The 24,762-nt window shown below is 52.2% G+C and overlaps 2 protein-coding genes across 4 annotated transcripts; one reads left to right on the forward strand and one right to left on the reverse strand.

Moving 5' to 3' along the window:
- The first annotated feature begins 894 nt into the window (after positions 1-894).
- Positions 895-19,325, forward strand: iqgap3 (IQ motif containing GTPase activating protein 3). The gene is made up of 38 exons (XM_086078673.1): positions 895-1,092; positions 2,676-2,763; positions 3,874-4,030; positions 4,332-4,409; positions 5,242-5,318; positions 5,987-6,054; positions 6,117-6,230; positions 6,602-6,780; positions 7,225-7,306; positions 7,377-7,540; positions 7,778-7,853; positions 7,945-8,108; positions 8,171-8,331; positions 8,411-8,514; positions 8,593-8,756; positions 9,181-9,271; positions 9,902-10,069; positions 10,146-10,285; positions 10,350-10,520; positions 10,601-10,684; positions 10,938-11,009; positions 11,108-11,177; positions 12,114-12,322; positions 12,384-12,536; positions 12,608-12,771; positions 13,478-13,702; positions 13,767-13,907; positions 13,986-14,070; positions 14,595-14,830; positions 15,652-15,784; positions 15,899-16,028; positions 16,098-16,218; positions 16,284-16,371; positions 16,783-16,986; positions 17,057-17,220; positions 17,288-17,407; positions 18,958-19,066; positions 19,135-19,325. The coding sequence occupies exons 1-38, from the start codon at positions 1,056-1,058 to the stop codon at positions 19,246-19,248; spliced, it is 4,905 nt and encodes a 1,634-aa protein (XP_085934799.1). The 5' UTR covers positions 895-1,055; the 3' UTR covers positions 19,249-19,325.
- Positions 18,589-24,691, reverse strand: ankrd34a (ankyrin repeat domain 34A). Of its 3 annotated transcripts, none has more exons than XM_086078677.1 (2): positions 24,602-24,691; positions 18,589-21,882 (listed from the first exon to the last, which is right to left on the reverse strand). In XM_086078677.1, the coding sequence occupies exon 2, from the start codon at positions 21,839-21,841 to the stop codon at positions 20,240-20,242; it is 1,602 nt and encodes a 533-aa protein (XP_085934803.1). In that variant the 5' UTR covers positions 21,842-21,882; positions 24,602-24,691; the 3' UTR covers positions 18,589-20,239. The 3 variants fall into 3 exon arrangements, with proteins under 3 accessions (XP_085934803.1, XP_085934801.1, XP_085934802.1); XM_086078675.1 differs by lacking the exon at positions 24,602-24,691 and adding an exon at positions 22,827-23,085; XM_086078676.1 differs by lacking the exon at positions 24,602-24,691 and adding an exon at positions 22,668-22,784.
- Between the last annotated feature and the right edge of the window lie 71 nt (positions 24,692-24,762).

Consider the following 24,762-nt stretch of genomic DNA (forward strand, 5'->3'; position numbering starts at 1 on the left):
GTCCCTACTGATTACATTTCCTTAATAACAAAGAAAGTCAAATGAGTCAATAAATGCTCAATGTTACATAGTTACTGCTTCCTTGTGTGTGTGTGTGTGTGTGCGTGTGGGTGCACGTGTGTGTGCGCGCCACAGCCGGTCAGCCATCTTACGTTGCCACTGTTATTGACAACTTCTGTTGGCTGAAAACGCTGTTCTGAGTTGAGGGTTCCCTCGATCGCTACTTGGCAGTTCACTTTTTCCTTCTATCCCAGATTTTCATTTGTGACCATTTGCGACATTTGCAATGCGGTTTCTGGTAGCCATTTAAGGATGAAAAAGAAATACCGGAACGTACTTCTTAAGCCGACGTTTGGTTGTTGTCGTCCTCACGCGGCTGGAGTGAGCACGCATCCGTTCACACTCATTTATGAACGCAGCATTTTGCATTTTAACACTTTAATTTATGAAGTGCAACAACAAGTAGCACATTTCATGTCTTAATAGAGGCGTCAATCCCACCAAAATAAAATAAAAGAATATTTTTGCAGCAATTTGTTTTTGTCCAGATGGGCTTTTCTTTGTTTTTATTGTTGATGATGCAGACCAATCCTTGAGATATACCTGACAAGATAACATTTATAATCACAATGTCTTCCTAATAAAATGTGCATGTAGTGATCGTCTCGGACTTCTTGGTAAAACTTACGCCAGACACGACTGGCATTTTCGCCCTGGAGGTTGAAAATAAGAGAAACCAATCAATTCAAATAGGCTGCGCTTAGTCAATGGCAACGCAAAATGACCGCCGGCGGCCTCGCGTCAGCAATGTGACCCATAATGCAACGCGCTGCGCTCAGCCAATAGCAGATGCTTCCCATCCGCCGGCCAATCAGAGAGAGGCGCCAGTTTTCAAACCCAAACCAGAAATAGACGACTTGAGCAGTTGGCTGTTGCTTCGCTGCTGTCAATTTGTTTGCTTGTCGCGCTCGCCGTTGATTTCTTGGAAAAGGTTCGCTTTGTTCCGCGTGTTCGAAGGCAAACGTTGACTTTGTTTGGCGTGTGGATGTGTGAAGATGTCAAACATGGCGGAGTCCAGCGCTCAGAGTCACTGTGAGTGGAGTTTGTCACTTCTTCACACGATCGTACATGCTATAGAAATGCCATTGTTACGTCATTGTACTTAATTGAGACCGTACTCAGAATGGTGTGTTTTGTGGACACGCGTCTAATGCGGCATTCCCGGCAAAGTGGGAACAACAAGTCGGACTTGTAACGCATTCCAGGAAAATGTCCAGCACAAAGACGACTGATCGCGATTAATTGTTTTGTTTTGTTTCCCCAAACACAGTTTGACCTGCAGCAAGTAAACCTGCCTAAGTAGGCAGTGGCTATTTTGCCGTGACCGGCAACTCGCCACCGACCGTTATTTTGCCGTCAACGGCTCTGATTGCTCAATAAATTGTCGGCCTGGCGTGAAGGTTGTTTTGGCGTGATGTGTAGGCTGCTCGGCATTGGTTATTCACTTTGCCGTGAGTCAAACTGTGCCCCTTGCTTCACCCCCATCTGCGTTTTCACTTTGTTTTGCCTCCGAAAATGGGCTGTTTTCAGCATTGCCAGCATAAGCCTAATCCTCCGAGTGCAGTTGACGTCTCTTGAAATGCAGCAATCGCGCCTTCGACGTCTTTAAATGTGGAAAATTGGTCAACACGGAGCGAATCCAACTCTGCCACGACGATAGTCAAATGTGGCAAATATGCCATCAATTCGTCAATAAATACGTGAAACAAAACGGCGCGTTCACAACTTCCGACTGGCCGCAAGAAACTCAGTCAAACGTAAGTCCAATAAAAAGGTACCGTGACGCAGCACCTTTGGGTCGACCGCTCTACGGTCACGACGCCACGAGCTGGTACGCGTTGACTGGCGCGGATTTGTACTTGTATTGTAGTTCTTGCACCATTCACGGCAAAATATCCACTGTCTATCTTGTCAGCATTTTCAGCCCTTTCCCGAAGAACTTGATTCAGGCAGATTGTGGAATATGTTTGAAGCCAATCACGTCTGCGGAATGATGTTGAAGAGCTGAGCTCAATCAATATAATAACGAATGAAGAACTATTTTTAGAATGGGGTGGCGTTGCCGAGTGAAATGGGGGAGGGGGTGGACATTTTTGGGCCCCCCCTCGATTACGAGTGTGGTTCCAGCGCACCTTTCCTGGTGGCAGATGGTTAAACGTTGACTTGCCACTTGGCTGGAAGGCAGCATGAGCTGTGCGGGTGTGAATTGCCAAGTACCTGGCGATTCGATTCGTAGGTCACGATTCCATTCGATACGAATCTATAAATTGATTAGAAAACACTCCTCAGTAAACTTGTACACTGTAAGATTAGTATGACAATGTATCAATTTATCTGACACTTCGGGCTTCTAACTGAGCCACTGCATTTAACAAACAGGTTGCAGTCTGTCTCAATGTTGAACTGCACTGAAATAAAATATTAAGGCTTAATGTTCCATGGATATAACATTCCTCCATGCTTAATGTGTAAAGCCTAACCCTAAGTCATCGATTGGGCCGCATATGGAATCAATTTGAGAATTGCGCGCTGTAATATCGCCATCTATTGCCGAATGTATTTTTTTCTAACAGCCCTGATGAGCTGCTCATGTTTTGTGTTGGGCGAGCGCGCAGGTGGTCGTCTGACGGCCGAGCAGATGGACGAGCAGCGGCTCCAAAGCGAGGCCTATCACTACCTGTGTCGGCTGGAGGAGGCAAAAAGGTCGGCCACTCGTCCACTCGTTTCTTGATTTCTTCATTCTGGCTGTCCACCATCTTGGACGTGGGAAGTCACATCCACTTTATTCAAAGAGTCTCAAAGGACTTTAACGACATTGGCCCCGACCCATCAAAAAGTCCAACTGGGGCAAATGAAGAAATGTGCTGTCGGCTTGACAGTTGCATACACGCTACTGAAATGACACATTTGCGTTATTATTAATTAATAATAATAACTAAGGGTGTCAGGCGATTAACATTTTTAATTGCATAAGTTACAATTAATCTCAAATTGTATATCTTCTAAATGTACAGTAAAAAAAAATCAAAGTTTTCAAATACTCTTGTTCACTTAAAAGTGGAAAAAATGTTAAACTAATAGAAATATGACCTTTTAGTCATTGATACAGTAATTTCATAATAGTTCATAAAATTGAAATGAAAGAAAATGCACTTGTACGGTAAAAAGCAAGTGTGATATGGATTTGTGTTGAGGTCATTTTTCTGCCACTCGATGGCATAATTGGACTTGTAAGACATTGGCGACAGCTCAGTGCACTTTTCTTGTCATATTAAGAGCTATCGAATCTTTAACATGAAGTAGCTTGTGAAATTCTGCACAAAATTGTCAGAAACAACCCCAGTCTCCATAAATCTATGCATTTTTTATTCACTTTATTACTGCAAAATTTTCACCTGGATGTGTCTGCTGCGTTGCGACTGGAATTCCCACAGTACAGGCTTTCCAAGTAAGCGGTGGTCATTAATCGGGAAAAAAAAAGAAAAAGAGTGGCTTTAAAGGAACTTTCAATTAACTCCAAATGAACGCGCTAATTTTGACAAATGAAATTCATTTGCTCTTTCCAATCATTTTTTCACAATAATTAATTATCAACAATGATTGTACATTCCGATAAACCCAAACGTATCTATATGCAACACTATTTCTTTTGGCCTCTGCATGTAGAAATCTTTCTCTTTTTTTTTAAATGACCTCTTGTAGAACATGCCTAGGAAATCGCAATGGTGAGAACCGCAATACAAGCGTCACGCAACCGAAAAGCTGCGCAGGGATCACATGCTCAACCTGGGCCAATTGCGTCTCCCCCTGCAGGTGGATGGAGGCGTGTCTGGGGGAGGAGCTTCCCGTTCCCAGCGAGCTGGAGGAAGCGTTGAGGAACGGCGTCCTTCTGGCCAAAGTGGCCCATCGCTTCGCGCCCGCCGTCGTTCCTCGGAAGAAGATTTACGACTCGGAGCAGCTGCGCTACAAGGTGACGGTGGCTTCCTCTTCCTTGCTGGCGTTTTGGCACTGGCCAATAGCGGTTCCGCTCGAGCGACATCATGCGTGCATTTCCACTTGACACAAACATCTTTCTTTCTTTCTGGCACATGATGTGTGCCAAAGTGTCAAATTGGCACAGTGTGGCGCCAACTACTGGCCAGAGAGGGACAGACTTTTTTGTCTCTTTCTTAACAAAAATCTTCAAATCTGAAATAGTGTTGCATTCGGACGAGTGGGGCGCCCTTGATCCGCAAAATGTAAATGAGTGACGCATTTGTTGCCTTTTTCAGGCTGTGGGTGTTGAATTTCGGCACACGGACAACATCAACCACTGGAGAGACGCCATGATGGCGCTTGGGCTGCCATCGGTGAGTAACCAACTGCTAACTTGAGCACGGCAGCGCAGCATGCGTAGGCCGGAGGACGGGAAAGATTTCCATTGCGCCGCTTCCACACCCCGACGGCCTCGCTTGGCCCTGACCGCTCGCTTTTCCACCACACTTTTTCCATGCCGCGCGCCGGTTAGAATGGAACCTACAACACATAAAATGCTGTTGCCAGATAGGGGGGCCCTTGAGTGGTCAGCGGGCCCTAAGCTGCTGCTTGGTCTTCTTTTAGGCTAGGCAGGCCCTGAATGTAGCCAAACATTAGCATTACATCACAGTAATGTTAACGTCGCCAAACGTTAGCGTACATCAACAAAGTAATGCTAACGTTGCCAAACATTAGCGTTACGTCATCACAATAATGTTAACGTCACCAAATGTTAGCTTACATCAACAAAGTAATGTAACGTTGCCAAACATTAGCGTACATCATCACAGTAATGTAACGTCGCCAAACATTAGCGTTACATCATCACAGTAATGTTAACGTTGCCAAATGTTAGCGTACATCAACAAAGTAATGCTAACGTAGCCAAACATTAGCGTTACGTCATCACAATAATGTTAACGTCACCAAATGTTAGCTTACATCAACAAAGTAATGTAACGTTGCCAAATGTTAGCGTACATCATCACAGTAATGTAACGTCGCCAAACGTTAGCGTACATCATCACAGTAATGCTAACGTTAGCGTTGCATCATCACAGTAATGCTAACGTCGCCGAACGTGAGGCCTCGCAGCAGTGTCCTTTTTTTTCCTCTTGTAGTTTGGTGTTTTTTGTTGTTTTTTTATTGCTTTTGTTCTCTCTTCAGATCTTCCATCCGGAAACCACCGACATTTATGACAAGAAGAACATGCCAAGAGCAGTTTACTGCATCCATGCACTCAGGTGACGTCCGTCTGTCCATCACTTGCGTTCTCCTTCCCTGTTGGTTTCCTCGTCTTACCTGTCTTTCTTTCTCGCGGTCTTATTAGCCGTCTCTTGTGACCTGTCGTTTGTCTGCCGCCCCTTGAAACCGTTTCATGATATCGCACTTGGACTTGCCTGTCAAATGAAACAACGAAATCGATTCCACACTTTGCGTATTTCAATTACGGGTGCGTGCGTGGTCGTGCCGATATGTTCAATATAAGGTACGAATTTGCCCGAAGGGAGAGATTTGTTGTGAGTGGACCCGACTGTCATGTGGCAATAGTTGACGATTAGATCTTTGCGTCACCTTCCGTGTGTCCGAAGTCCCCAAGTCGGATGTCCGCATCCCCTCGAGCTGCGGCTCAACAGCGCATTAAGGTCGCTCATCGTGACCTCTCGTGGTGTTCAACGTGCAAGGATGATGAATGGAAGCAGTGAATATTCATCTTGACTTGAATAACAAATCGATGATGATGTTTTTCCCGTAATCTCCCAGACGTACTTGCCGTACTTTCCTCTTGCTGTTGTCTTTCATTCGTCTACCAATTGACATTTCATTTCATTCGAATGGACTTTTTTCTTTTTCTTTCGTACTTCTTGAGCCAACTCAACTGCAACTTTACCCTCCGTACCTGTGCCTGCAGCTTGTACCTGTACAGACTTGGCCTGGCGCCACAGATCGTCGACCTTTGCGGGAAGGTGAAGTTTACAGGTAAGGCTGGACGGCGATTGTCCGAGTTGGAATTTGTGCTGATGACGCGTTGCCGTGTGAAGTGGAGGAGATCAGCAACATGAGGCTGGAGTTGGACAAATACGGCCTGCAGCTTCCTGCCTTCCACAAGATCGGAGGAATTCTGTCCAATGAGATGTCGCGGGACGAGGCCGCAGGTACGCCGCCGCCTTTGTTGCCATCTCGGTCAAGTGCCAGACACGAACACGCAACGTGTAAAGGAAGCATTTGCATTGCGGAAATCCAACAAATATTGCCAATCGTCAATCGGACCTTGTTCCAGGCAGACTGAGCGTTCTGACGCCAGCTTTCAAACTCCGCACTGTCGCCAGTCGTCCCACAAAAGTCTTTCCCATTGAAAGGATGAACCAAAGGGATTTGGAATCATTCGCTCAATTTGTTGGATGTTTTCTTTCAGTTGCTCCACTTTGTAAAAGTCGCAGCGGAAAATAAGCGAAAAGTTCTCTTCGCCGCCCGTCAGCCATTAGAGTCGCGTGCTTTGCCCAACGGCCTCTTGTCCTCCTTTCAGTCCACGCGGCGGTGATCGCCATCAACGAGGCGGTGGACAGACGTGACGTCGGGGCCACGGCCGAGGCCCTGGGGAACCCCAACGCTCAGCTGGCTGGCCTGCAGGAGGCGCTGGCGAGCATCTACCAGGAGATGCTGCTTCAGGCCAAACGGGGGAAGGCGCGGCGGGCGGCCGGCCGGGTGAGTGCGGCTCAAGGCCGGCGCTTGGCGAACACGGGCGCTTGGCGAACACGGGCGCGCCGACTCGGGCGTGGGCGGCAACCTTGCATTCGCACAAACTCTGGCACGGCGGCCAATGCCGTGTCACGCCTGTCCAAAGATGGCCGCATGCTGCAAACCCTTCCAAATTGGCTCCAGATTTGTAAAAGAAGGATTTTCTATTTTTGTTCTCATCGTGTCATGAATTGTCTTGTCCGCAAATCAGTGCAAGTTCATGAGAATTTTGTCCTAAATGAGGCTTTTGCGATTTTATAACCCAAAAATATACGAGGTGAGAGTGACAACAAAATGCGAGCATCAAAAGGTTTGAAAAGGCCAGCTGTGCTCTGTTAAATGTCGCTCCATACTGTTGTGACGCTTGACTTGTTGGCTAATAATCTTATATAATAATTTTCTCCCATTCAGGGCGGAGCCTCGGAGGAAAAAGATCTGTACGAGGAGTTTCTGACTGGCCGAGAAATCCAGAACATCATCAACGTGGTCAACGGTGAGAGCGTGCTGTCGCTAACGCGGGAAGGCGCAAGCGTTGACGTGCGTGCGTGCGTGCGTGTCTGCAGTCAGGCGGGCGGTGGAGCTGGTGGACGAAGCGCTGGACGGCGCCGACGAGCGGGCTCTTGTGCGCGCCCTGCAGCTGCCGTCTTTGGCCCTCGGGGCCGTCCTCGCCGCCAACGGCCGCTGCTACCTGGAGTACGCGGAGGCCCAGCGACACGCAAAAGCGCCGGTATGTCATGCGTCCCAAGTGAAACGGTGCGAGCAATTTGAAAATAGGCCGGAGACGGCGCTTGTGGGCAACATGAGCACAAATGAGCAATAAGAGAGCGGATGCGCCAGGAAGATGCCGGGCCACTCCGTGTCTTGTTGTGGAGCCGGCCGCCACATCACGCTGAGGGCGACCTTCAAAATAAAAGCCGACCAATAATCACATGGATGGGAATGCTTTTATTTTGAAATTGCGCAGGATGTTCTTCTGGAGCCCGACGAGCTTCAAGAGGTCGTCGACGCTGCCAATCGGGAAGCCCGCGCCGCCGGCGCCGGTGAGTCAGACGGCAGACCGGACGTGTCCTCCTGCGTTCCTTGTGCGTGACCTTACGTGCGTGACCTTGCGTGCGTGCGTGTGCGTTACAGCGCAGGCTGCAGTGGACAGCGTGAACCAGTCGTTGCGGGGCTGCGACCCCCGACACACGGTCAGTTGTCTGATGTCCTCTGACCTCCAGCTACCCCCGGTCTTCCCTTGTGCGGCGTCTTTTTATCACCAGCAGCTGCGGCTGCTCCAGACGCACGCGGTCCAGGTATGCGCACACACGCACACACGCACCTATGCTCTGCTGTGATATTGCGGTCCATCCTGCAGGGGGCGCTGCAGCAGGAAGAGCTGTTTGTTGCCGTGGAGATGCTGTCCGCAGTGGTTCTGGTCAATCAGGCGGTGGAGGCGGGAAACCTGCGGCAGCTCAGCTCCTTATTGGCCAGTTCGTCACTGGGCTTGACCCATGTGGACCCCGCCCTGATGGACAAGTAAGGGATGGTGATGATGATGATGATGATGATGATGATGATGACGATGAGGGCAGTGAAGAAGGTGCGCCCGCCACAGGTACTTGTCGTGCCTGTCCGGCATGAAAGCGTCGGCCGGCCCGGAAGCGCTGACCTGGAATCAACTTCAGGAGGGAATCAAGCTGGCCAACGACCAACATCAGCGTACGTCACAAAGGCAACATGCTAAGTAAGCTAGGCTAACGGCTTCAACGTCCGACCGCGTGACCTCTGACCCTTTAGAGACGCTGGCTCTGCGAGCGGTTAATGAGGCTTTGACGAGCACGGATGCTAAACGGCTGCTTTCTGCGCTGCTGCTGCCCCCGAGTGGCGTGGAGGATGTCCTGCCTGCCAACGCCTGCCGATATCTCCGCTTGATGAGCGCCGGCAGGCGGACGAAAGCTCAGGTGAACACAAGCGAGCGAGGGCTGAAAAATTCATTTGGGATTTTGAGTTTGGCTTCTCACGATCTTCAAAACGTTACACTCAAAGAAAAAGCATTTATGTGACGAACTGTGTGACGCTGCCCCTGGAGGCCAACGCGCGCACAGCGCGAAGAGTTGCAATTTGCGTGCGAAGAAGTTGAACATGATATTCATCAGATCATTTTTGTACTTAGCAAAAAAGAATCAGGTATTCGACATGCACGTATGATGAACGGGAATCGGCCTATGGTAATCGTTTGAAGTTGAATCAAGAAGTTGTCAAAGCAATGAAGAATTGTTTTGATTCATTTTGATTTGAAAATTCATCCAAATCATTTTTCCTTAATTGGCCAGCCCTTTTGCCACTAAACTTGTGAGGTCATGTGTTCTCCCATTAACCAATCAGCTAAGCAAAGAGGCGGGAGCTGAGCTGTGGTTGGCTGACATCCAGGAAGCGGTGAGACGAGCCAATCGGGAGACTCGGGAAGCTTTGAAGCGTGAGTTTGTCACATGATTTTTTCAGCTATATCGCAGATTTTTCTGTTCAGCGTCAAACTTTATTTTGAGGGGGGTAGAAGAATTAAAACACAAAAGTCAACCAGAGACCAAAGCAGGCCAAAAAAAGCTGCAACAATTGCGGTCAAGTTGTCATGTCGATCAAAAGAGAATTCATTTAGTGGCTGTGGCAACATTTTGGACTGTTTGAAAAGAAAAAGATTTTCTTGGAGTTGTCTTTTTTTTTTTTTTTTTTTTTCAGATATAGCAAAGCATAGTCTCCTTTTTTTCTTCTTTTTTAAAATATTTTTATTATTAAAGACAACCTCCCCCCCAATTTTTGTAATTGTCCCGTTCTTTCCTAATCGACAGTAGAATCATGTCGGTTGCACAAAATGCAGCACTTGGGCTCTCAAACTGTTTATAGCGTTTGAAATGGTGATAATGATGTCATCTACTGGTGGTTGTGCAACAGCATGGTTGTTTCCACGTTTGACATTTACAGTGCAGCATCATCAGATTCTCCCTCATCGAGCCTTATTGGGGGGGAGACAAATGTAATTGACAAATATATTTGTCCAATCCAACTTTGTTGATGGTGTAGCAATAAAATGTGTGTTTGGCGTGTGCAGTGTGTCTCGCGGTGGCAGCTGTCAATCAAGCAGTGAAGGAGGAGCAGGCGGCGCAGACGGTGCGGGTGCTGTTGCTGCCAGAGGTGGCGCTGCAGGGCGTGACGCGGCCTTGCGCCGCCGAGTATCAGCAGCGGCTCGCTGCTTTGCTGCAGCGCAAAGCGAGCGCAGGTGACGTGGCCGCCTTTGACGTAGCCGCCTTTGACGTAGCCGCAGGTCAGCCGCTCAGACTGCCGCCCGTTTGCAGGAGACAACAAGAGTCCGTGGGTGCGAATCCCAACGGAAGACGGCTCCTTCTTCTTTCACCTGTACCAACTGGACGGCACGTGGGAGGAGCCGCTCGACTTTGTCCACAACAGCGTGTTCCTGGACCGCCGCGACATCCAGGTGAGGCATCGCCGACCAGCCGCACGTGTGCCGCCTCCGTCAGCTCACGCCAGCTCGCCCGCAGGAAGTGGTCAGCGGCGTGCGGACGGTGCACCGGCGCCGAGAGCTTTGGGCCGACAACCGAGCGCTGGTCGTCCGACTGCAGGCGGCCGTTCGAGGATTCCTCACTCGGCGCCGTCTGGCGGCGCGCCAGAGTTACCTGCGCGGCCACACCCATGCCATCGTCCTGATCCAGGTGGCGAGAGCGAGGCCCGCCCGCCCGGCCGGCGAGCGCTCGCTAGCGTGACTTGTGACCGACTGGCGTTTTGTCTTCAGGCTCACTGGAGGAGGTTTGTCCAGCAGCGGGCGCACAGGCGCCGCTTGCGCTTCCTCCACCGAAACTGGAGGGCGGCAGTCAAAGTGAGGCGCCGCCATTTGTACATCCACTCGCCAAATGTACAGCGCATTGAATGTCATGCTTTGGTTCATGGCAGTGTTTGTGCTTGCAAGCAGGGGGCGCTAATGTGCCTAAAGTTGGATTTCACAGCACTTTGCGCTTCTTCAGCTGCCATCTTGTCAGCAATTGTCAGAAGACAACTTCGGAGCGGACGCGACTCCGCCATTTGCGCCATTTGCGACAAACGTGGATGTTTGACACGATGTTTGTCTTCAGATTCAAGCCTTGGCGAGGATGTGCTTGGCCAGGAGGAAATATCTCGCGCGCTTGAGCTTCTTCCGACAAAACGTGAGTGTGCGCGTCACGCATGAGATGAACACAAGCCTTTGAGACGCAGACAAGATGGTCGGACGTGACCGTGTGACTTTAAGTGTGCGCTTCCACAGGTGGGCGCCGTCATAAAGATCCAAACCTTCTTCCGAGCCAGTCGGGCGCGGGTGGAGTACAGGATGCTGGGTAAGTGATGTGAGCGGACGCTGGGCCAAGGTCAGCCAAAGGTCAACTTTTACCGCCAAAAACATCAGTTGACGTCAACTGTTAGTTTTTTTTTCCCCTCAATGGGCAGTGGAACTTGTTGTGAACGGGCCACTAACTATGGCCAGCAGATGGCAGCATTGTATCTCTTTTCAATGGGCTGCCGGTAGTATCAAATTACAAGAAAACATGGCGGAAATTTGTCACATTCATTCTAATGGCTTGACCTCTAAATCCTCTGACAATATAAAAGAGCAGCGACGGCACTTGAACGACACAATACAAGCAGAGAACAATTTTATTATTACAGTTTTTCAATAAACGGCTTGGGATGTAAAGTTTCCATACATTTCAGCAAAGAATCAGGAAGTAAAACAAACAGCGTTTGCTGGTCCGCCATGTTTTTCGTCCACGGCGCTTCCAAATTGTCTGAGGTGCGGAAACGTGTGGCGCATAAACTCGTCTTAAAGGATGCGTGACTCATTGAACCATTTTTTAGCAATAAATATTTTGTCCAGAATGAATTTGGTAACTTCATTATTTACAATGAATGCCTTTTTAAAAGTAAATCTTTGAAATATATGAAGAAGAAAAATGCAGTGAAATTGTATTATAAATTGTATACAGTAGAGGAATTTAACTTGCTGATATCCCCCAGCCACCTCCCCCCCCCCTTTTTTTTTTTTTTCTTTCAGGATGTTGTTGTTTTTGGAGCTTTCTAAGCTTGTCTGTTACCTTTTCTGTCATGTCCCACAATGCACTATGCCAATATGTTCTGTCCATTTGAAGATGCGTTCACAACAGAACATCTCAGCCTGAAGCCTTGAAGTGACCAAATTCATTCTGGACTAACTTTTTACTGCTGAAAATGGCTCGAGTCAAGCATCCCTTTTTAATGGCCGCTCGCTCCCGTGTCAGTGCAATGGGACACGCCCCCCCTGAGCGTGCTGAGGAAGTTCCTCCACTTGCTGGATTTGGGCGAGGACGACATCAGCGAGGAGGCGGAGCTGGCGCGTCTTCAGCAGGAAGTGGTCCGGACCATCCGCTTCAACCGGCAGCTGGAGGCCGACCTGGACCTGATGGACCTGAAGATCGGGCTGCTGGTGCGCAACAGGGCCACCCTGCAGGTAAGCGCCGCCTCCTTGGACCCGGGGGCGGCCGGCGCCTTACCCTGTGCGCGTCCCGCAGGAGGTGGAGTCTCACTGCAAGAAGCTGACCAAGAAGAACAAGGACAAGCTGTCGGACTTGATGGACGTGCAGCGGAGCAAAGGCCTGACGGCGCTGAGCCGAGAGCGGCGGCAGAGACTGGAAGCCTACCAGAACCTCTTCTACCTGCTCCAGGTGAGTCGCGGCGGGGACGCGGCGGGGACGCGGCGGCTTGGGAATCCACGGCACGCTATGGCTGCTTTCAGACGCGGCCGTCGTACCTGGCGCAGCTGATCTTCCTGATGCCGGCCAGCCGCTGCACATCTTTCGTGGAGATGCTGATCTTCAGCCTCTTCAACTTCGGAGCGGACCACCGCGAAGCCTTCCTGCTGCTGCGCCTCTTCACGCGCGCGCTGCACTTTGAGATCAGGTGGCCAATCTTCTTCGCTTGCTCGCCTTCCGAATGAGGCGCAATCCTCCAAAAGTCCTTTGACAACCCTGTTGAGATTCTTTCAAGCATCTCTTGAAATAATAATAATAATAATAATAATCATTTGTAAGCAAAAGCTGGATGAGGTTGGGAGGACTTCAAAGCTTGCCCGATTTTCATCTTCAAATGCAATCGCAACCTTTTGGGTTGAAATCCAAATAATGGAAGCTCCTAAAGCCGCAAATGTTGTCAGTTGTTTGCAACGTTGCCGAGCGAGCGTGTCCCGTTTGCAACGTTGCCTTTGAAAGTTTCAAGTCAACAAATTGGGAGTTGGGTTTGAACATGTTGCAGTGATGCTGAGGTGTCAAAATGAGGACCGAGAAGGCGGCCCCCACCTGTTGAACCTTTTCCAGCATTTTCTCTCTTTTTGCAAGACTCAAAAATTGAGTGGAATTTTGTATTTGCTGCCGTCGTCGTCACACAAACGTTGGTTGCGTTTTTCCGCTGCGCGTGTTGGCGAATGCTTGTTGCCACTTCGGAGCCACGCGTGGCGCACGCCCAGATGTTTATCCTCGCCCAGATGTTTATCCTCGTCCGTGGCACTCGATGGCGGCGAGACGAAAGCAAACGTCTGCGGCAGTGAAGGAGTTGCTGATTTGAAGGCCTCCTCTAGGGGGCGCCGCGCTGATGAGCGTGTTGTGTTCAGGTGCAAAGTGACGGAGCCCCAGGACGTGATCAGGGGGAACCCCGTCTTCATCAAGATGCTGGTGGACTTCTACCGGCACGAGCGCGGCCGCAACGTCCTGCGGGAGGTGCTGGGTCCGGTGCTGCGCGACGTCCTGGCGGACGGCGACCTTGGCGTCAGGACCGACCCCCTGGACGTCTACAAGAGCTGGATCAACCAGACCGAGAGCCGCAGCGGACTCAAGAGGTCTGAGGGCGTGTGCCCGTTACCCCGCCCCCACCTCCCCGCTCACCCGCTCGTCTCCCGCCAGCTCGCTTCCCTACGACGTCTCCCCCGAGGAAGCGCTGTCTCATCCGGAAGTCCGGCGCCGCGTCGACATCGCCGTGGTCAACCTGCGCAATCTGACCCAGAGAATCCTCAAGGCCATCACCTCCAACGTCAACAAACTCCCGTACGTTGCCGGCCGCCGCCGCCGCCGCTGCCGCCGCCGCCGCCTCCCCCTCGTCCTTTCACGCGTGTTTGTGTGCAGGTACGGCTTCCGCTACACCGCCAAGGTTCTTGGAGACGCCCTGAGGGCCAAATTTCCGGCCGCCAGCGAGGACGACGTCTACAAGGTCATCGCAAACCTTTCGTATTGCATCATGTGGGCGGGAATGCCTTGACGTCATCAATTGGCGGAGAAATCGACCCCATTATGAGGTCGCAGCAAAATAAATGGTCGATTATCATAAGCGGTCAGCGCGTGCGCTTTAGAGGCCGCGGGTTCAAATCCGAGCCCCGGCTTTCCTGCGTGGAGCCCGCGCGTTTGCTGGCGTCGCCTGAGAAAACTCGGGTTCGGCTGGCCTTCCGTCCACGGGGCCAAAAAATTGCCGCGCATTTAAGGGAAGAAACGGAAAGGAAATGACATGAAAGCGACGGCGGGTGGCGCTGCTCCGGCCGCCGGACGGCTCGGCCCGCCTGAGGGACGTTTGGCGCTTCAGGCAACAAGACTCGCCAGCTCACTTGGCGTGGCGAGCAGAAAAGCAGCGAGTCTCGTTGCCTGAAGTTTTGGGTTGAAATGCAAACTTTTTGGGGTGTCGGACGTGTTTGCGGCGCTGAGTGTCACCGCGTTGGTCATCGCCGTCCTTGTCTTCAACAGGTCCTTTGCAACCTGCTGTATTACCGCTTCCTCAATCCCGCCATCGTGGCGCCGGACGCTTTCCACCTGTTGGAGCCTTCGGGGGCGCCGGGAGGCCTGCGGCCGGAGCAGCGCCACCTGCTGGGCTCGGCGGCCCGCCTGCTGCAGTGCGCCGCCGCCGACAAGCCCTTCCTCGGAATCGGCCAGCACGTGGCGGCGCTCAACCGCTACGTGGCGCACGCCCACGCCGCCTTCAGGTCACTACGCAAACTTCAACACCAATCTCGGGTCTGTGCCGGTCGGCTGATGGGCCGCCGTCCTTCGCCGTCCTTCGCCGTCCTTCGCTGTGTTGATGACTTTAATTGCGTACAAGGATGAGCAAAAAAACCAAAGCAGTCTTGACAAGCGGCCGCACTTTTTAAGCATCCACGTGCCGCCGCTTTTCACCCTTGAGCTCATTTTCAAAGCGAATCAAATGAAATCAAATTGATCAAAGGTTGCCCCGCCCTAATCGCGCGTCATCCAGCCACGCCTCACATTGGCCGACTGGCAGAAACGGCACATTCGCAACATTTCAACAAAAAACAAACGGAACGTGAAACGTCTTCAGCTGCTCGCAATCGTGTTCAAAGGAAGAAACGAGGACGTGCAAGTGATAAAAACGCAAGTTGAAGTTCGAACGTTCTTCTAATAACACGTCGCCAACGAGCTCAATTTGGGCCGCATCCGAAAGTGAAAGCCGGTCTCGGTTTTGAAGAGCGAGTAGACAACATGATCGTGAAGAAGATGGCCGAGCCGCTTTCACGTTCTCGCAGTTTCTTCGCAGTTTCTTCGCAGCTACTTTTGCGGCTTCCTCAACTTGAGTCGTGCCATTTCGTTCTCGCCGCGTTCCGGACGTCCCCCATTTTCCTTCAAATGCTTCTGAAAACGACGCCACTTGAAAGCCGCCACCCGCCTGAGCGATGCCGACTGATTTCCAAACAAGCACGCGGCAATGAGATTTGTTGTCAAGTCGTGGTGTCAAAATGGCCGCCGCGTCCGACTGCAGGACCAAAAGTGTGATCTTGTGCCACGGCAGGAAGTTTGTGCGGCGCGCATGCGACGTTCCCGATCCGTCGGAGCGCTTCGGGATGGACGAGTACTCGGAGACGCTGAACGTCAGCCGGCCGCTCGTCCGCATCTCGCTGGGCGAGCTGCTCCATATGCACAAGGTACGAGGGCCGGATTCAGCCGCCTGACACGTGACGTGCCGTGACGTGACGTGACGCTCGGTGACGTGACGTGACGTGACGTGACGTGCCGTGACGTGCCGTGCCAACTTGCAGCTGTTGCTGGAACACCGCGACGCTTTGTGCCCCGAGCCCAGCGACCCGCTCAGACTTCTGCTGGCGCACGTGGGTCCGCTTCCCAGCCTGCAGGAACTCGTGGGGAGCGCCAACAGCACCACGGCTGCAGGTACTGGCGCCGGGTGACGCTGATGACGGCCGATGACGGCGATGACGGCTTGTCGATTGTGTTCCGCAGCCGACCCGGGGTGCGAGTGGGCCTGGAGCAAGACGGAAGTTTCTCTGACGCTCACAAACAAGTTTGACGTTTTGGACGAGCGCGCCGAAGATTCTGCCAACGCGGGCGCGTTGCTGCTCTCGTACGTGCTCGACCCCCGCCGCTAATTTGGGGCGGGCGGCGGCGCTCACGGCACTTTATTTTCAGCACCAAGCAGCTGATGGCGGACGTGATCCGGACGCAGGTGGGAGACACGCTCGCCGACGTCCTCGGAGATGACGCGTCACCCGAGCAGGTCAGACGGCTTCTTGCGCTTCTCCTTGTCTCCGTGCTGGCGGCGGCGGCGGCGGCGGCGTAGAGGCGCGCTCCACAATTGCTTTGTAAAGAAGACGCTTGAGCTCATTTTGTGTCCTGCCGTACCTTGTGCTCCGCCTTCCCAGCTAGAACAACGTCCGAGTCGTTCGGCGAACCGCAGTCCGAAGCCGCCATTCCTGTCTCGTGTCTGCTTCGCTGCCATTTACACGTCTCGTCTTGATATTTTGCTGAAAAGTCAAATGAGCCAAATATTTCTCAGGACAATTTGGAGTTGCCATTTCCATGATTTTCATTTTCATCATGTGGTCCGAATCTGATGAAGTTGCTTTTGCTCGTGTTGTGGCCTCGCCGTTTCCCAGGATGCATTGTTTACCGTTGCTTGTGGAAACAGGAAGTGCGTCATGAGGAGCTGATGCGTCGCCGCGCTCTCCAGGACGCACGCACGCCGGACCAGATGAAGAGGAGGACGTCCGCCGCCGCCCTCAGCCTGGACGAGAAGAAGCGCAAGATCGGCAGAAGCGTCGGCCGTCTGGAGGCGTTGGGCGTCCTGCCGGCGACGCGCGGCCATCAGCGCATCCTTAGCATGATTGCGCAGGTAAGGCGAGGCGCCGAACCCCGCGCTTCCACTTTCCCGTCACTGCCGCGTCGCTTCTCGCCCGTTGCAGGACATTCGCAGCCAGCGCGTCCGCCGGCAGCGCCGGGGGGCGGAGCTTGTAAAATTAGGTCAGACTCAGCGTGGCCTGCGCGCCAAGAGCGCCTTCCTCGGACAGCAGGCGGACTACTACGGACATTACATCACTTCCTGTCTGGACAAGCTGACTGTTGACGGGTAAGTGACTCGCCTCCGCGGAAGCCACGCCCTCCCTCGCGCCCATTGTCTGTTTGTGGCGTTGCAGCCGAGTCGGCGATAAGAAAACGGCGGACGCCAAGAAGAAGCTTCCTGTTGTGAGCTACACGGCGGCGCGACTGCACCAGAAAGGCGTCCTGCTGGAGATCCAGGACCTGCCGCACACACAGTCAGTTGGCCAAACGCCACATTGCGTCACCGTCGGCCCAAATCATCTGTGGTCCAAATTTGCCCATTTGGACAAACGATTGGTCCAAATTTGCCCATTTGGACAAACGATTGGTCCAAATTTGCCCATTTGGACAAACGATTGGTCCAAATTATCCATTTGGACAAACGATTGGTCCGTCCGCACGTGATATTTTCAGACCGACTCGAGTGCCGAAGCAGCATTTTCTGCGAAGCGTGATTCAGGAAGTGGGAAACCACCAGGCCAATTTCGAGTGTTGAAAATGGCGCACTCCGGGATAAACGGAGCCAAGCGGTCGGCCCCTGGTGCAAATGCATTTTGACGCCATCTCCGTATCTGCTCACTCAAAACGTACGGCAGCCCCAAGAGAAATGGACCCATCAAGAATGTTTCCGTGGCCACGCCCGCGTCACCGCACCGTTGCTAACTCATTAGCTAATGCGTCCGTTGCCTAGCGGCAAAATGGCGCGAGCCTGATGCGGAGGCAAAAGTTGTCTACGCAGCAAAAGCCACTCCTGCCGTCCCCACGGCAACAGAAAAAGCTGCGCTTGCGCGTCTGCCGTTGCGATGACGGAACGGCGGCGGCTCGCAGGACGACGGCCAAACCGTGCGAAGCCCAAACAGGCAAGACTGCTTACTTGGGATTCGTGCAACTCGCCACTCGGGTCAGGCTGGACGCACCTCGCAGCCGAGTGGGAGAGCGCGCACACAAATTAGAATTTTGAATCGCTACTGCCACCTGTGGCTGAAAACGAAAGTGCACACTCCCTCCTTCGCTTACGCGATGCGCAAATGACGTCACTGAATTGGAACCCGAATCCGGTGTGAAAACTTTTGCCGGCAGGAGTAGCTAAGGGTGTTCATCTGCTAATTCCAAGAGTTTCCGTCACAAATCCAAAGCTATTTTTGAGCATCTTTACGATATGTCGCCGTCACGTCACATCAGCCGGCAGGAAGCCCACAAGAAGTTGCAAAAAGCTTTATTGGGGCCACATTTGTCATTTTCCAGCAACAGACGAGCCGAGCCGATCGTATGCGTGAGCACGTTGACCTTTGACCTCTGACCCGGCTGATTGAAGTCATTAAAAGCTCGCTCATCCATGGAGATTTGCAAATTGCATCAGCGATCGCTAACATTGAGACTTGCATGAGAAATTGGATCTGGATTAATCCTCATTATTCTTTATTTATTTGATCACTTGAAATTCTCCAATAGTTTATTTTGTCAACCTGTTCACAAATGAGTCGTTTGCTAGTTGTATTTTCTCTTCAACGCTTTTGGGTTTGATAAGTGTTGCTTTTGGAGATTCCACCCGACCGACGCCAGCAAGAACACAATCAAATATCGTAAACACCAACGGGTCGTCATCGCGGATCATGAGAAGCAAAATATGAAAATGATGCACGACGTGCCGTGTTGAAACAAAAGGAAGTGACTTGACATGAGTCGTACATGTGGAAAGGCGCGAGTGCGAGGCACGGGAGCCGTTGTGCGCCATCCCATAATAACACGTCTCTTTGGGGTGAAGGTTCAAGAACGTCCTCTTCGACATCGCCAACGGCGCCGAGAAAGGAAGCTTCCTGGTCAAAGCTCGTTTCCTGGGTGTCGACATGGAAGAATTCCACATCAAATACCAGGTAGCCGGCAAAGCCGACAATCAATCAATCAATCAATCAATCAATCCATCCCAAATGTGCGTGTTTAGGACCTCCTGCAGCTGCAGTACGACGGCGTGGCGGTGATGAAGATGTTCAACAAAGCCAAAGTCAACGTCAACTTGCTCATCTTCCTCCTCAACAAAAAGTTCTGCCACAAATGAAACTGGTCAACTTTGATTTGTCTTGTATGCCGATTTCATGTTTATTTGGTCAATAAATATCTTGTGAGTGCTTCGAAGTGAGCAGCGCGTTGTCTTCTCGCTAATGCTAGCGTGTGCGCGGCCAGTTGAGCGCATCGAAATGAGAAAGAGGATCAAGATGGATCACAAAGACGCGGCGGCCGACTGGCGGGAGGAAAATCCTTTCCAACAAATGGAGGAGCCGAACAAGTGTGACCGTTTGTTGCTTTTAGCGCCCCCTAGCCAAGAGAAACGGGGTTAGGGTTCAAATCAGCCCTCAATCTGGTGTGGAGCAGATCTTGAAAAGATTTCAGGCCGGCAGCGAGGGCGTCGCGCCACCTCAGTCTGCCCACTTTTTAGCCCCACACCTTCTGGCACCGCTTTCCACGATACCGGTTCGAGCCCAAAAAGGTCCGGGTCCGCCCTGTGTGGTGGCTTTTCGGGGCCGCGCGCTTCCAAAGGAAGCCTTCCTCGCATTCTCTTCCAAGCGGTTCTTCAAGCAGGGCCGGACCGGCCGTCCGGCATCCCGGGCACGTGCCGGCCATATTGGAAATACGCTCAAGGCTTGCGTCTACCTGCAAATTATTATTTTTTTTTTACACGGATTGTCTTTTGCGGTCATGTGACTCGTCACTCGTGAAATCTCGCGGCACCGGTCTGTTTCTCCCAAAAAAGCAACGGTGGCTGCAACCTGCCATGAGAAAGCGCCAGTACTGATTGGTCACAAGGTCACAAGGTCACATGCATGCATCGTCGCTCGCATGAGTTGGACCGAGACGACGTGGACGGGATTCAAGTTGTTGACGTCAAATGTCTATCATCAACATCTTTCGTCTCCATACATAAACATCCACGCTATGAACAGACATGGCAAGGTGGGCGGAGCCTGTGCCAAAGAAATGACTTGTCTGTTGCTCATTTTGAGTGCGAGCCGCCAATGAAGAGCAAAATCGCCGCCCGGTCCGTGAAGAAGTCAGTCGCCGTTGAACTCGATGACCTTCTCAGCCAGAATCTCCTGGAATGTGGAGAGCTGCTTCATCTGCTCCGTCTGCATGGAGTGCCGCCTCATCAGCTTTTTTTTGTTCTTGAAGTCGGTAGCGCGTTTGGGTGACGCCGGGGCCACGGGAACCAGGATCTTGTGAGCACCGTGGACCGGCGAGGGCGGCTTGCTGTTGGAGCGGATATCCGGGATGGGTCTCTGCAGGCTGATGTTGAGCGGCGGTAGGAAACCGGGCCTGGTGTGGGAGATGCGGTCCAGGAGTAAGGTCCCGGAGCCGCGGCGCTCCAGGAGTCCGGGGCTGCGGCGGCGCGCGGCCGCAGGCGACGCCGAGTTGGGGACGTTCTCCAGAGACTCCCGAGACGAGCTGGTGACCTGCGAAAGGGGGGACGTGTTGTACCTCCTCCGCTCCACGGGCGCCCGCCCGCGGTCGGGAGATCCGGGGATGGACTTTGGTCCCGCGCGGCCGTCGGCCTCATAGTGCTCCGTCCGGATCACTTTGGGATGAATGGAGATGTGCGAAGCGGCGCTTTCCTGGGACTCTGCCGGCGGCGGAGGCGCGTTCCTGCAGTACAGGATTTGGTGCTGTTGAACCTTGTCGGCCCAGGAGGAGGGTGCGAGGACGACGCGGTCCTCCGTGACTTTCGGGGAACAAGGCTCGTGGGTCTCGATGCTGTGTCGCCGTGACAACAGAGGCCCGGCGGGCTCGGTCAGGCACAGTCCGTTGATTCGTTGACTTAAACGGCAGGTGCCCTCCGCTTCCTCCGGACGCTCCCTGACCCTCTCCTGAGGAGCCCCGGCAGAGGCCAAGGGTGCCACCAGGCCCCAAGGCTCCGAGTTGAGCCTCTTGAGCAGTTTGCGAGGAGGCGCCGGCGCCGGCGCCGCCACCGGCACTCTCTTTTCTCCCTGGAGGCGGCCGTTGGGTGGTGGCAATGCGGAGGCCGGTGGGAAGCTGAAGATCCCGTCTTCTTGTCTGTCTGCCGGAGACGAAGTCACGATCTCCACGTCTGACGGCGACATGCAGGCGGCGGGCGTGGACGCAGGGGACGCCTTGTCCGCCACGCTCGGAGACGGAGGAGAATTGAGATACTGCTTTGTCTTCTTGGTGCCGGACGGAGACGTGTCAGTGGTGATGATGATGACCTCCTTGCCTCGAGCCCTGCAGGCGTCCAACAGGACCTGCAGGGTGTCGCGGTCGCCCTTGTTGATGGCGTGCATGAGGGCGGAGCACCCCGAGTAGTCTTTGAGGCTGGGGTCGGCGCCGTTCTCCAGCAGGAGGGCGACGGCCTCCTTGCCGGCCCGCTTGGCGCAGGCGTGCATCAGGGCCGTCCGGCCGCTCTTGTCCGGGATGTTGGGGTCGGCGCCCTTCTCCAGCAGGTAGCGCACCATCCGCAGGCGGGTGCGAGGGTCCTCGTAGTCAGCCAGGCAGGCGGCCGCCACCGGCGTCTGGCCCAGCTGGTTGCCCTCGTTGACGTAGGCGCCGCCCTCCAGCAGCAGACGGCTCAGCCTCAGCTTGCCCTGCAAGACGGCTTTCAGGAGGGCGTTGCCTTCCATCTGCGGCGTGTCTCCGTCCGCCATGGCGGGCCCGGCCCGGAGGTCTTCTCAGGACGTCGCCGGACCTGGGGGAGGAGCCCAGAGAAATCGTTCATCGCGATGGCAGCGCGCTCGTCCATGCTGGTTTGTTGTTATCGTTACGATTGAAGATGGCTGCTCAGGACCGCTTTGCCGTCTACCGTCAATCGTAACGCTTTACAAACCGGTGTCACGCGCACGCTGACGTCGACGTCACTCGATTTCACGAGACGGTGGTCAGTCGTATATTTAGCGCAGAAGTTGTGCTTGTTTGCGAAGAACGAGATACGAGCGGTTAAAAAAACAACAAAAAAACTCGGAAGCCGCGGTTGTGAAATGCGTCGACGGCCACGTCACTGCGTCAAGATGACGCATGTGCGCGCCACGTGACGCGGGTTCGGATGGCCAAAGGGAAAGTAGCACTTGCGGAGCCGGTTTATTCCCACTCGGATGCTTCCAAGGAGCTTTGGCAGCCGCTTTGCTTTCATCCTCGTGAGACTGCAAGTCGCCATGGCAACCTGGCAAGTGCCGTCGTGGCTATGATGATGTAACAGTGACGTCACAGCTGCTCTTGTGATGTCACTGCTGGGATGATGACGATGTTGACGTTACAGTGACATCGCAGTACAAACAGCAAGCTTAGATTTCGCTAACGAAACTAAATGTTTACTGATGATTAACATAGCATCATTTACCAGACATGCCGAAGACGTCACATAGCAGCAGAACGATCGCGCACGGCAAAACGGGAGTGTGCGCGAGACGACGACGACGATGATGATGATGATGATGATGACGGTGAAGATGTGACATGTCAAGACGGCTGCCTCACATTTTTGCTTCACTATCGCCAAAATGCCGCACGCGCACAAATGCGCACAAATGCGCACAAACGCGCACAAACGCGCACAAACGCGGGCGCGCGCCAGCCTGCCGCGGCTGCGTGGTCATCATCATAACCAAAAGAATGTCTTTTTTTCTTTTCTCCTACCGCTGGACGAGAGAATCCTCCTCATCATCGTCATCCTCCTCATGTTGATAAGAAAGCCGTGCGCGTCTGACGCATTGATCCTCCTCCTCTTCCTCACTGAGCAGTTTAACCCTTCGCTGGCTGCCTCCGAGTCATGCGGCTGCTTAGCATTAGCACATGTCAAGCTCGCTTGACCGTCACCATGGCAACCGAGAACCGCCTCTGGTTTGCAGGGACTCCAAGCAGCGCCGTGGATTTCACCGCTCCGGTTTTGGGAAAGGCCTCCCGTAATCCACGAGTTCGAAGGTCCCTATTGTTACTTATCACTTGCGTTGGGCCCAAACCTCCAAAGTCGCAATTGAGCAAATGTCCCATCTTTTTCAAAAATCGATTCTCACGAGGTTGTTGTTTGTACAAATTGATTGACCAATCAATCGAAAGTGTTGAAATTGGCTTGCACTTTTTGATGATGCAATTTTCATCCGTTTTTTGGGGATCCCCTGAAAAGGGACTGCAGTAGTTGGAGGTGCGCGCTTTCAGGCCATCGCCATCGTCATGTGACTTTTTTTATTTTCCTTTCCTTCCCTTCCAACAATAATTTGATGAATGACGCACGGTGCCAAAAATTCATATCAAATGGATTCAATGTATATTGAAATGGATAATGTCAATATTGATCATGTCATTATGATGTCAGTAATGAAGGAAATAGCGAGCTACATAAACACGTTTGTTTGTTTTCGGTCTTCCATCCCTCCATCTTGGTTCCTCCTGGTCGGTCGGCTTCCATGAACGGACCTATGCTGCATTCGAGGAAGGCGGGAATTTCGAACTTTTCCGACCTCCGACCCGAACCCGGAAAAGTGCACAGGAGCGCCCTTTTCAACTGGGAGATCCGAGTCGCGAACTCGGCGGTTCGGGAGAGGGTTCCATATGACGCCGGCACCTCATTGACATTTGAATGAGCTTTTGATCGATCCAACTATTCGTTCAGTTACTGGAAATGTTCACGCAGCTCGACGTGATTTGTCCTAACGGAAGATATGCCGTTTTCTCCATGGAATGCTTTCAAGGTCGCTGTTGGAAATGATGGAGGTCAAAACCCAGCGAAATGACATTTCTAGGGGTAATAATCGATAGTCAATGATCTTGGAAATCTCATACAAACTATGTCAAAAGGAAATATCAAAACCTTTTGCTCTTTTATACAAGGCACAAGATGTGATCAATCAAAAGTCCCTGAAAATAACATATTATTCACTCGTAGTTCCATAAATGACTTACTGTATTGAGATTTGGGCAAATATTTACAATGACATAAAGTCTTAACACACTCCAAGTTATGTTTAAGGCAAAAAATGGACAGTTACCACAAAGTATCCAGACGTTGTTTAAAGTCCGAGACAAAAAATATCATCTCAGGCGATATTTGGAAAAACCCCAAATACGAACAAATGTTCAAAGTCACTGTGTGTCGGTAAAAGTGTCAATTTGTGGAACAACTGTTCTGAAAGTAGCAAAACCTGTCGGTCATTAAGTGTAATAAAAACACTTTGTTTGCTTGCTCGCAGAGTACGTCCGCGCAAGGTTCGACCTTGCTGTGGAGCGCCTTGTTTTCATTTGGTGCTATATCAAATGTACACTTATTGAATGATTGATTATTTCTTATTGTCTTGTATTTTGTTGCGCTCGAGGGCTCGGCACAGAAATGGAAAGCTTTTGCTTCTGCCTATTCGCCCTTTCGGGTGTATTTTTATTGTATTTAAAATGTGTTGTGATAAACCAGAACGACAAACCATTTATCGGAGTCGCCGTCTTTGTTGCTTCCATTCGCCTGGAACGCTTTGAGGTCAGAATGGGACCGTTTGGGTTCGTCACCTTCCTCGAATGGAGCATAAAATGAAGCCGCGGCTCCGGGTCGGCAGGTGGCGACATATCGCTGTTCCTGCCATCCGAT

This window comes from Leptonotus elevatus, chromosome 6 (assembly GCF_054856555.1).
Source record: "Leptonotus elevatus isolate MCC_2025b chromosome 6, RoL_Lele_1.0, whole genome shotgun sequence".
In the NCBI taxonomy this organism is placed as follows: Eukaryota; Metazoa; Chordata; class Actinopteri; order Syngnathiformes; family Syngnathidae; genus Leptonotus; species Leptonotus elevatus.

What these genes read in the sequence shown, in the direction of transcription:
- iqgap3 (XM_086078673.1), top strand. Translation starts at nt 1,056, where the DNA reads ATGTCAAACATGGCGGAGTCCAGCGCTCAGAGTCACT. An exon ending in GTCGCGGGACGAGGCCGCAG is followed by an intron (nt 6,231 to 6,601) that starts GTACGCCGCCGC and finishes TCCTCCTTTCAG; the next exon opens with TCCACGCGGCGGTGATCGCC. An exon ending in GACAAGCTGACTGTTGACGG is followed by an intron (nt 17,221 to 17,287) that starts GTAAGTGACTCG and finishes GTGGCGTTGCAG; the next exon opens with CCGAGTCGGCGATAAGAAAA.
- ankrd34a (XM_086078677.1), bottom strand. Translation starts at nt 21,841, where the DNA reads ATGGCGGACGGAGACACGCCGCAGATGGAAGGCAACGCCCTCCTGAAA.